We start from the raw sequence: 12,882 nt of genomic DNA, 5'->3' as shown, positions 1-12,882 counted from the left end.
ACAGTTACTGGCAATTTTATTTGTTGAGTGTTGTTCCAGTGACTCCAGGGCTTAGAGCAAAGCCTGGGCATCCCATCAACTACAACCATTCAAAATTATCTGTTGTTTCCTGAACTGATCAAATTACTATTAATTGTCAGCAAAAGACAAAAATAAAGATACAAGTCACACAGGGTGTTTACCGGAAACACTGAAGCTTATACCTTAAGGCCCTGCCATGGCAAACTGCCCCGAAGGAAATACATGAACATATGTCCAAGAGCTTCCAAGTCATCGCGCCGGCTTTGTTCTGAAACACATGAGAGAACACATATGTTCTTGTATAAAGTAACAAGGCTTCAACTTCTTAATACGAAGACTGCATTAAAGTGATGTTTAGTTCAGTTTAATTCAAGAATAAAAAATTTCAGAAGAGCAGAAAATGTAAGATCAATGCATTTCAGAAAGATCTGAGATAGAAAAATACATCGGCTCGAAGTGTAATATAAGTTATGCATAAAGCTTCAAAGATATTCTACAGAGTATAGTAGAATCTATTTGTGTTCAGCCAAAGAATAAGGAAACACAAGTATACATGTATGATAAAACAATAAAAAAGATAAATAGCTATGTATAGAAAATAGTAAATAACAACAGCATGAAAGCATTCCTTGTTGCACTACTTAAGTTTCAGATCCACTGTAGTCTTTTGCAATCCAGTTTTATACATACGGTAGTTGCCATGCAAGCTTGAAATTCTATCATCAACTCTTTTGTGTCTGATAACATGTGAAAATACTTTAAATGTGCAGCATAATAATAATAACAACAATAAAAGACCCAATGCTTTTTGATAAAATACAGGTGGCATCAAATTAAACTAAGCAAACCTTTGCCAAGATGTGTGTTGATGGACATGTATCTTGCTGTTCCAGTTAGGCTCTTGTGTTCCCTGTAAGGTATGTGTTTTTGCGTTTCAGGGTCAATGTATTCCTTGGCCAATCCAAAGTCTATTATGTGAATGATATGCTCTTTCTTATTTCCTTGCCGGCCAATAAGGAAGTTTTCTGGCTTGACATCTCGATAAATGAGGTTCTTTGAGTGCACAAATTCCATCCGAGTGATCTGCAAGAAGAGCACAGATGCAATGACTGAATGCATCAAAATACCTAACTTATCAACTGTTTATGAAAGAGTATTAAGACAGTTCAGCTATAGTTGTTTGAAATGTCTATTTGACTCTACAGTTACTCAAATTATAAACTGAGTTTGTAATGCTCTCAACGTTCTCCTGCACAGAAAGATGGAGGGGAACTAGTAGGCAATGAATCTTCATGAAACTGTTCAGATGGAGAACTTCCCTTACATGCTACGAAGAGATTTAGAGATTTCTGATCTCGACAAACAGCTTTCCACTTAAAACAAACAAAACAGTAACAGGGAAGAACTGTCAAGTAAAATAAAAAGATCAAGCTCTTCCTTTACTCACCAGCTGGATTGCTATCATTAGGACTGTCTTCAGAGTGAATGTTCTATCGCAAAGATCAAACAGGTCTTCCAAACTGGGACCAAGGAGCTCAAGAACCATGGCATTATACTTTCCACATGGTCCATAGTAATAAACTTGTGGGAAGCCTTCAACTGGAAGAGTAAAACAAATGCCTTAATACCTCAGGGAGACAACAACCCTGCAATTTTTCTCAAACTAACAGCTTTGGTAGCACTCAAAATGATTTTCCTATTGTGCATTAAGCACAGTAGCTGCTCCCACATATTCTCAGTCACATTTTCTTACAATTCTAAACACATATTAATGATGCATGCCTCCTACACATTTTTCTTCAAACTTGCCTATGTAACAGAACACAATGATCACAAGAGTTACCAATTTCCTCTCCACTGGAGATAAAAAGTACGGTATGTTTCTTTTTAATCTTATTGCATATTTCCCAAGTCCCCAACACTGCAACTATTAAGATCAAAAAAAATTATTATGTAGCAAGGCTGATGAGCTACTTAATACATAAATGCCACTCAAGAGAATTGATTCTTTCTGCCAGCAGTTTCCACAAAATAATAACATAGTTGTAGCCAAGGAACACATATATGATAGTGGGGCATGGAACACTAGGGTAAAATATGCCAGTCCGCCACATCAGATAGCCTGAAAAGTACACCATTTACTGTCAAAATTTAATTTATTTATTTACAGTATTTATATTCCGCCCTTCTCACCCCGAAGGAGACTCAGGGCGGATCACATTGCATACATATAAGGCAAACATTCAATGCCATAACATAGAATAGAGACAGAGACAGACGCAGGCACGGGCTGGCCTTGAACTCATGACCTCTTGGTCAGAGTGATTTGTTGCAACTGGCTGCTAACTAGCCTGTGCCACAGCCCAGCCTATCCCTTTTGTCTCTAGGAAAGTAGACAATAATATTTCAGAAACATATGCTTTTACCAAATGCAACTCCTCATACACACTTTTACAACAGTCATCTATTATTTCTGGGAGAGAGAGAACTTACCTGTGCAGCCAATGTGTTTATAAAACCTATATTCTAAATGCAACTGTGGGGCACGTGATTTTAATGGTTCCTACAAAAACAGAGCAAAGAAACAATCAACACAAATGAAGCTGCATTTCTCAAAATGTAAAAGAACCTGGATGATCCAAACCCTAAGAATAAGTTTTGAAAAGGGTTGAAAATTTTCTGCCCAAGTCTTAATCCTAATTTAATAGATCAAGACAACTGAAACAAGAGACAGAATAAAATTGGAATAGAGATTAAAGAAAATCCTCCCAACTACATGGACATATTATCAGATGTGAATTACAGAATTTTACAGAATTTTATAAAACAATAACAATCTAGGACATTAATCTGAATTGCATACCTGGTGTATTATACGTGATAAATTAGAGAGAAAGATGGAAAAAAATACTTTTGGCATGTTAGCATCAAGACAGCTTTCCAATAGTGTCTTATAAGCATATTGTTAATATGCTTAGAACAGGAATGCATTCTCCCAGGGTTCTGTAAAGCAGCACACTTGTTTTTTCTTAACATCCATGCAATTTAGGACAAAGGCAGAGTGGTGAAAAAGCTTCCTTATTTTATTTAGCATTCAGAATTAAGAAGACCTGTTTTAAAAGGACACACCTACTTACCAGTTTGATTGCTACGTATTCATTTGTATAAAGATTTTTCCCTGAAAAATAAATGTTTCTAGTATTAGCTGTGTCAGTTAAATCATTGTTTTTAGTTTCTAGAAACATATCTGCCATATAATAAGATCAATATAAGCCAAGGATATAGCAAATATTCCTGATTATCACTAGATGGTTTATAACTCACATAATTTCCTCTTAATTTCATTACTAAGGACGTTTTCCCACTAGAATTATAGAACAGAGGCCAATTGTTGGAGTTACTCCTGCAGAATTCTGGGAAATGTAGTTCAGGGCAGAGCCTTTGGAATTCTCAGCTAGAGAGGTACTCAGCTTCCCTAAACTACATTTCCCAGAATTCTGCAAGACCAGATTAGACGATAGCCCCCCATTCTATAATGCTGGTAGGAAAACATCTTGCGTTTACAAGGCCAATGACTACAAAACCACTGTCACAGTCCATATATTTGAAAGAACATTGAACTCAAGCAATTTAATTTTAGTATACTGGAAAAAATACTCACTAAAGTGTAATATTCAAAGATGATGAATTTAGTTACTTTAGGAGTAATACTTTTAACCTCCTTCCCTCTATGAAACGGTTATTTCAAAAGGGATTTTGTATTGTCAAGACTTATACTTTGGAAGCCTGTTGCTTCAGTGACATCAACTTTTCTTAATGCACCTCACTGCATTAATCTGAACAGTTATCCCATTTGGGAATGGCAGCTTCAGTCTCCACAGATTCTGAATTTTTGCCTTCCTCTTTAAAGTTAACACAGGGTTAATTAAAATAGCAGATGCCTGGATACATTGCCTGCTGAGTGAGTTTCAGTATTATCAAATCTGCATCCAAACAAAGTCCACTCTGGCAGGAAAAAAAGCAGATAATAAGCCACACAGAACTATGAGCTTCAAAGAAATGTCAATGGAAGAACTGTACATAATGAGTTAGCATTTCAACTGTTTATTTTATAAATCTATCATATATTGATTACGATACACATTTTAATAAAACGGCAAAGGAGGCATAGATTGTTCCCCATCTGAATTACAATAATCACAAAGTACAATACTAAGAATATAATTATTAACACATTCAAGATGCAATTTCAAATATTTCAATCTATGGGTTAGCTTAACTGCCAAGTGGCACGGCCTTTACTGTGCAAAACCAAAGGCTATAAAACAACTGAATGAGTTAATTCCCCTTTATTCCCGTTTTCTGTTCTACCTGTAATCTTTATACATATTTGTGTTGCCATTGTATAATTAATTGCAGGTACTTTCTCAACTGGTCAAAGGGATTTAACACAACTGATTAAAACTGAGCTAACCAATGAGTGAAATGACTGTGGCCTTACCTAGTCTGAGTTCTCCAAAGTTCCCACATCCAATCTTCTTGCCAACTCTGAAATTGGGCCCAACCATAAGAACACCAGCAGCCGAAGAGGTACCTGATCCACGGGAACTGTGGGTACTTCTTACTAGAGTTCCTTTCGTTGGTCGCCTTTCATCTTTATCCCTAGCAAGATGGTCCATGTTTTTAAAATAAAAATATCTGCCAGTGATCAGGATTTGGACTTTGCACTTATTACTGAAGAGAGAAACATATATCCAGAAAAATCATTGGATCAAACTATAAAATCATTTGCAAATATTTGGCAACATATCCAGGTTGTTCAAGTACTGCCAAAGGACATTCGATGGGTGATGCTGCAGTCCTCTACGAGGTAGGGGAAAATCTTAAGACAACCTACAAGAGAAAAAGGAAAAAGAGGAATAATGTGATTGTTACAACAATTATTCTGCTTTAATCTCCCATAACTCTTTTTCTAACTTTCTAGTATCAAAATCTGCTTGATCCCTTAGGAAGCAACAGCTTGTGGCTGTACATTTAACACTGGGTATAGCTAATAACTGAATCTAATACTTAGGTTTAATTAAGACAGTAAGCAGTCTAGGACTTTTTGTTCCTAAAGCAGTAAAGCTTAGTAATGATGAGAAAATAAGTAGCGCTTGTTATTACAATTATTCTCCCACATATATACTCATTAAGAAACATTAAGGAAGCACACATATACTTCCCTTGGTTTTAGAATGTATGGAAATGTTCTATCAATAGGCATGACAAACAGGCTACTAGAAAAAAACTGTTGTAAATGAATGTGCTAAGAAATGAATCAACAGATTTTTGTGGACAGGAGCTGGTGGCATCCAAATGTTCATGAGACTCCTCACATGTTCAGTCACTTAAGAGACTGTCACAGCTGTGGTAACCACCAAGCTATGAGTAACTTTAGATGTCCACCCCTGAAGCCTGAGCAATTCAGAAAAACCTACTTTAAATATAGTTTAAATATTATTCAAGCTCACCAATCAGTTGGAATTTTACTGCCTACTCCATCTGTGGATGTTACAACATATGAAGTAAAGGGTGGCTTTATGATCTCATTTGTAAGGAGAGCCACTTGCCAGTCAGAATAGACTGTAGTGGATTAGACAGAAGAATTTACTGCCCTTTATAAAATGGTGATGCTGTGAACACCATATATACTTGTCAGTAAAAAGAAACTATTTGCACTTAAAAGGAAGACAATTAAATAGACTTACACAAATATAACATAAAGGTATGATCAAGAGTTCACTTTATTTTGTCTACAGGAAAAGGTAATTTCAAATGGATGATACAAAGACACTAAAAGGTATACCTATTAAATGTAGATTTGAGATAACAGTATTATCCACATTTTTTTGCACTGAATATGACAGTTAAAGTAAGCTGTAACAGGTTGGGCTACAACTGCTAACTTGATTATTTGGTCATAGTTAACTCAGAAAGGATAGGTTCAAAACATGTTGCTGCTTATGTAAAAAAAACCAACTTTATATTCCCCGTTATGTATTCTTATAAAAGCTGACTGGCAATTTAACATTGAAAGATGGCCTCATCCTAGAATGTGAGTGTTTCATAGAACATAGGTGGTTGTGATAGTATAATATAATTCAAATGTATTCAAGGAGTATATTCACAATCATTAGGAAATTGAAGAAGTTAGGTTTATTGAGAAAAACTTTTTTTCTTGTCAAACAGGAACCATTGGGCTCCATTATTTCTGCTTTCTAAGATAATTCTTGGAACATTTTATTTAAAAGTACATTATTCCTGCTGCTCTCTGAAAATTACTAAAAATTACAACTATCAAGTAATGAAAAGTAGCTTTATGTGGTATTAGGCCTCACAGTGGAATTTTCTATATACAGTACAAGTTTTGTGAAGATATTGGGACCTAAAAGGTTGATTGAAAATCTTTACATCAACATAACATACAACAAAGATGCCAAAACATTTCATCTGCTTTAAGCAAAGTCTCTAACTATACTCAATAATTACTTAAATGACTCAAGAATCTTTGAATAAACTCAAAGAACTCTCTAAATATAAATACAGTACTTAAATATTAAGGAGTTTGAGATGCTAAATCCAACTCCTACTTAAGTTTTTCTGGCAGTAGCGTAAATGGAAACATTTATGAACTTAAATAGTTACTCTGTAAGCACTAAAACTGTAACAACAACATAAAAGCACATATAGTAGTCCCAGAATGAAACTTGGAATGGCTACTAATTTGCCAATTTCAAGACAACTACTTTAGCACAACACTTCTGAAAAAGATTTATCATACTACAATGGATTTAGCACATTTATATTTTGAACAACATTAAATCAGGTGGGTGTTTGAAATTATGTGGGAAGGAGACAGCAATTATAGATTCCGTGAAGACAAACTTCATGAACGGAGAACACTGTAATTCTTAATATAGCCTTTCACTCATTCAGATTGTAAATTTTAGGATATTTAAACAGATAATGTAAACATTAACAGGTAAAACATGACGGAAAGACATGTAAGTAGTGTTAGAAAAATATTCTTGTTCTTAGGAATGTGGCTTCTGCTCTGCGCAATGCAGTATTAATATTTATCACTTATTTTGACTAATATACAAAGCCATTTAGACAACCAAATATCCAAATATCAATCAAAACATTAAAAAGACAGCATTGTGGTGTCTAATAATGCAGTAGAAACACGATAAGGAACATTCAATAAGAGTACAAGACGTCCTCCACCACTGACACTGCTATTACATTCATTGTGTAATGGAATAATATTAACATGACTCTCAAGAGAACATTTCTTGGAAATTAGATTAATACCCTTGATTGTTTATTTGCATGATAGGCCCAATGGAATTTAATTATCACGCTTAATAAAATGCTGATGATAATGGTGGTAATTAAAAATGATGGGTATGAATTCCACTGGAAGTCTACTGAACTAAAGACTCAGCAGTAAAAGAGAAGTTTATGATCTAAACTAGAGGATGGGGTTTCCTGTGAACAAAAGCAGCTAAATCAACTTGTAAGGATGCAGACCATTTCACTGCACAGCCAAATGTTGTGACCGGTATTGCCAACCTATTAATATATTTTAATACATATGTGTGTGTGTGTGTGTGTGTGTATTGAATAACTCTGCATAGTTTAACTACCTATTTGCAGATCAGTCAACAGCTGAATGTAGTTGCCATGGAAGCAACTCACAGTTGTGCCCACGCATCAGCACTGAGAAACTGAAGAAGCAGGTGGCTACAGGAAGAGCCAAATTCTGATAGCGAAAAGAGGCTGGAAGTAAAATTCTGCAGTGTTACATTCTGCTATACCCATATGTCATGGGTTAGATTAACTTCATTTAATATTTATGCTAACTAGTTCCTTCTCGTCCTCACCTGTCTTGTTAATGAGATTCTTCTTACCAGAGCAAGTACCAGTCCTTAGTTGTTTCTGTGCAATACAGAGCTCAAACAGTAAACAAAGCCTTGCGCACATTTATTAAAACGTTTTCAACCAAGATGAGCATAAAGATGCTCTTTTTACCCATAAATTAAAGCTGCTGCAACTTGGTTAATATTATGCCTAACCAACATTCCATAAATGCTTACGATACTGGATGATCTCTCTAGTGCCAGCCCTAGTCAAAAGATTAGAAGGGACTCTAAGAGCAAATGTATCCAGAGTTACTCATAGATTTGGAACATCTGGATGACACATTTGCTCCTGTAGGGTTACCTGTAATCTTTCATTGCCAAATAACCACTTGTATCTTCTCCAGATTTTGCTTCACCATCCACCCAATAGGAACTGGTAGTGCTATTGGATTCTAACACAGCTCAAAAATGAGGCAGATGGAAAGGCATCTGATATAAGCTTGGTATCTCTGAACTCTAAACCACCGTTCTCAATGAGATATTGGGCCATATGCAGCATGTGAACACAGCTTGTTCAAATATCACAATGTAAGTCTCTAAACCAACAGACATAAAACTAATGCAACTGAAATAATATAATCAATTATGCCCTGGATTCCAGGTTGATAAATTTGTCTGAGAAGCTGCATTTGAAAGGGGTATTAATAGATATCCCATCGGGATGTCAGCGATTGTACCCTATCCATGATGTATTTCTGAGTAATTTTACTGACTCACTGTGCAAGAGCGGAGCTGACTTCTAAAAATTCAAAGCACAGAACTTCCATTTGAAAAGAAAATAAACAATTTGTTTAATATACTATACGTCTGCTTGTAACAGAGTCTGCACTGAAGTTTTATCACCAATTCTTGTTCCACAAGAGACCTTTTTTTTTTTCAAAATCCAATTATCACTGGGACAGAAAGTGAGGTAAAATCTTCTGAACAGGGACATAGACAGTACAACAAATACCACAGGGGTGTTAACTCTTCCCTATGCTACCAGAACTAAAGAAGATATATATTTTGGATGAAGTTACACTTTAAATTGTGCTTGCTCCAACTTAACTACAAATTCAACATAAGAATAAACCTACAGAACCTATCTTGTTCGTAACTTTGGGAACTGTTTGTATTTATAATAATAATAGTACTCAAAAGTGTATTTAGAATACCTTTTTCACCACAGGACAGGACATCAACATATACAATTGAAAACAAGAGCAACAAAACTTAACATCTATACACATAATAAAAGTGAAAATCTGTATGTGTGTATGTGGCAAGGGTGTCTGCTCACTCAGACAGCCTCCGGCCTCCACAAACAGGCTAAAGTTCCCAGTGCTATATATTTATTATGTATATAGATATGCACTGCATACACAGAAGCCCATAATAATTATATATATATATAATTATAAAGAATATATATTAAGAGTATATGCACTGTATTCACAGTATTCACCCTAACTGCATTAACAGAATCACACAAAGCCCATGACAATAATATATACACAATTATAGAGTATATATATAGATTATATATATATATACACACACACACACACACACACACACACTGCATTCATGGAATATGTATATATAAATGCACTGTATTCACAGAAGCACAAAAGCCCACGAGAATATATACATAATTAAAGAGTATATATAGAGTATAGATATATGCAATGCACTCACAGAATATGTATATATAAAAATGCACTGCATTCACAGAAGCACAAAGCCCATGACTATATATAGAGAGATAATACCGACATAGATATTTACTGCACTCAAAGAAGTACACAAAGGCCATGACAATAATATATACATAATTAAAGAGCATATATGCATTCACTGAATATGTATATATATAAATGCACTGCATTCACAGAGCCCATGACAATATATATATACAGTAGAGTCTTGCTTATCCAACATAAATGGGCCAGCAGAACGTTGGATAAGCGAATATGTTGGATAATAAGGCGAGATTAAGGAAAAGCCTATTAAACATTAAATTAGGTTATGATTTTAGAAATTAAGCACCAAAACATCATGTTATACAACAAATTTGACAGAAAAAGTAGTTCAATACGCAGTAATGCTATGTAGTAATTACTGTATTTGCGAACTTAGCACCAAAATATCATATTTTGAAATCATTGACTACAAAAATGTGTTGGATAATCCAGAACGTTGGATAAACGAATGTTGGATAAGTGAGACTCTACTGTATATATATTTAAATATATGTACACACACACATATAATCATAGTATATAGACATAGATATATATTGCATCCACAGAAGCACACAAAGGCCACAACAATAATACACACACACATATATGTATTGCATTCACAGAATATCTATATACAAAAATGTACTGCATTCACAGAAGCACACAAAGCTCTTGACAATATATACAGTACAGTAGAGTCTCACTTATCCAAGACTCGCTTATCCAACCTTCTGGATTATCCAGCGCATTTTTGTAGTCAATGTTTTCAATACATTGTGATATTTTAGTGCTAAATTCGTAAATACAGTAATTACTACATAGCATTACTGCGTATTGAACTACTTTTTCCGTCAAATTTGTTGTATAACATGATGTATTGGTGCTTAATTTGTAAAATCATAACCTAATTTGATGTTTAATAGGCTTTTCCTTAATCCTTCCTTATTATCCAACATTCTGCCGGCCCGTTTATTTTGGATAAGTGAGACTCTACTGTATATATATATATATATATATATATACATACATACACGTACACACACGCACATATAATTATAGTATATAGACATTGACATGTACTGCATTCACAGAAGCACACAAAGGCCACGACAATAATACTCACACACATATATGTATTGCATTCACAGAATATCTATATACAAAAATGCACTGCATTCACAGAAGCACACAAAGCCCATGACAATATATCCAGTATATATAGAAAGCGAGACACAGATAGGTGCTGCATTCGCACATACTGTATATATATATATTTATATATACATACACACACACACATATAATTATAGTATATAGACATAGATATGTACTGCATTCACAGAAGCACACAAAGGCCACAACAATAATACACACACATATATGTATTGCATTCACAGAATATCTATATACAAAAATGCACTGCATTCACAGAAGCACACAACGCCCATGACAATATATCCAGTATATATAGAGAGTGAGACACAGATAGGTACTGCATTCGCACATACAGTAGAGTCTCACTTATCCAACATAAAAGGGCCGGCATAACGTTGGATAAGTGAATACGTTGGATAACAAGGAGCGACTAAGGAGAAACCTATTAAACATCAAAATAGGTTATGATTTTACAAATTAAGCACCAAGACATCATGTTATACAACAAATTTGACAGAAAACGTAGTTCAATACACAGTAATGTTATGTTGTAATCACTGTATTTACGAATTTAGTACCAAAATATCATGATATATTGAAAACATTGACAACAAAAATGGCTTGGATTATCCAGAAGCTTGGATAAGCGAGGCTTGGATAAGTGACTCTATTGTATAAATAACAATCCGAGGAGTAGTTCCCCGAAGATGGGACAAACATTGTCCTTCTTTTCAAAATAAAGACCTCAAACTCTTACCAAACAGGCACCCATCCTTCCACATTCTAGACCAGGCCTGGACAAACTTGGGCCTTCCCCTCCAGGTGTTTTGGACTTCAACTCCCACCATTCCTAACGGCCTCAGGCCCCTTCCTTTCCCCCCTCAGCCGCTTAAGCGGCTGAGGGGGGAAAGGAAAGGGCCTGAGGCCGTTAGGAATGGTGGGAGTTGAAGTCCAAAACACCTGGAGGGAAGGCCCAAGTTTGCCCCTACCTGTCCTAGATAAATAAATCAATGAGGCGACGCTGGAGGGCCCAAAGCCCGAGGCAAGGAAGAAAAGAAGACTGAGATAGAAGTGGAGAGATACCCCAATACGTTGGCCCAGCTGGGCAAGCCGGGACATGCCGGGCTTGAGAAAGAGAGAGGGCGAGGCCTTTGGCCTTCTCCTCCTCGTTCCCTCAGAACCCCGTCAGGAAGCCCCGTAGGCGACCCTTTGACGACGACGACGACAACAAAAGCCCAGAGGAGGTTCGGGGAGGCGAAGGGAAGGCGGGGAGGCCGAGGGGGGACGGGGCCTTACCGCCTTCGGGAGGGGGCCCAACCCGGGGCCTCTGCCCCCTCCTTCACGACGCGCTCTCTGAGGGGGAGCGGGGGCGACCCGGAAGTTCTCCCTCCCTCCGGACACGCCCTGAGCCAGGCTGCGGCCTATCGGAAAGGCGCCAGCGGGGCCGCGGGGCCGTCACAACGCCACTTCCGGGTTCTCGCCGCCACGGCCGCTCCTTAGCAACCGCGTTCGGTTGCTAAGCGGAATTGGACTAGGCTAGGCGACAGGGGAGGGAGGGCCGCCCAGGCTCAGGTTTCTTCTGCGGGGGGAAAACTGCTTCTTGCCTTTTTTCCCTTCCTTTTTCCTTCAGACACCTTTCACACAGCCCTATAACCCAGAATATCAAGGCAGAAAAATCCCACAATATCTGCTTTGAACTGGGTTATCTGAATCCACACTGCCATACATTCCAGTTCAATGCAGATAATGTGAGATTGTATTTAGCTGTCCCAGTTCAAAGCAGAAATTGTGGGATTTTCTGCCTTGAAATTCTAGCTCAGGGGTCCTCAAACTTTTTAAGTGGAGGGCTAATTGACAGCCCCTCAGACTACTGGGGGCCGGACTAGGATTAAATAGTCCAAAGTTAGGATTGTTGTTGTTGTTGTGTGCTTTCAAATCATTTCAGACTTAGGTCTACCCTCAGTCTAAAGTTTAGGGCCTTAGTTTGGGGACCCCTGATCTAGATGGTTTCATAA

General features: G+C 36.9%; 1 protein-coding gene across 7 annotated transcripts in view; it reads right to left on the bottom strand.

Annotated features, from left to right (window-relative positions):
• csnk1g1 (casein kinase 1 gamma 1) overlaps positions 1 to 12,320 on the bottom strand; it is a 29,844-nt gene extending 17,524 nt beyond the window's left edge. For 6 of the 7 annotated variants that reach the window (XM_062963207.1, XM_008120709.3, XM_008120711.3 and 3 more), the window contains exons 1-7: positions 12,164 to 12,320; positions 4,523 to 4,914; positions 3,159 to 3,199; positions 2,515 to 2,584; positions 1,469 to 1,620; positions 870 to 1,104; positions 204 to 289 (exon numbers count right to left, since the gene is read on the bottom strand). In XM_062963207.1, the coding sequence (XP_062819277.1) occupies positions 204 to 289; positions 870 to 1,104; positions 1,469 to 1,620; positions 2,515 to 2,584; positions 3,159 to 3,199; positions 4,523 to 4,700 (762 nt within the window). In that variant the 5' untranslated portion in view covers positions 4,701 to 4,914; positions 12,164 to 12,320. Of the gene's footprint in view, positions 1 to 203; positions 290 to 869; positions 1,105 to 1,468; positions 1,621 to 2,514; positions 2,585 to 3,158; positions 3,200 to 4,522; positions 4,915 to 11,950; positions 12,116 to 12,163 lie in introns of those variants that run through there. The other variant, XM_008120710.3, reaches the window with a different exon arrangement.
• Positions 12,321 to 12,882: the final 562 nt, after the last annotated feature.

The sequence above is a fragment of the Anolis carolinensis genome, unplaced genomic scaffold (genome assembly GCF_035594765.1).
Source record: "Anolis carolinensis isolate JA03-04 unplaced genomic scaffold, rAnoCar3.1.pri scaffold_11, whole genome shotgun sequence".
In the NCBI taxonomy this organism is placed as follows: Eukaryota; Metazoa; Chordata; class Lepidosauria; order Squamata; family Dactyloidae; genus Anolis; species Anolis carolinensis.
The sequence above is the reverse complement of the archived record's forward strand: the minus strand, read 5'-3'. Positions and strand labels throughout refer to the sequence as shown.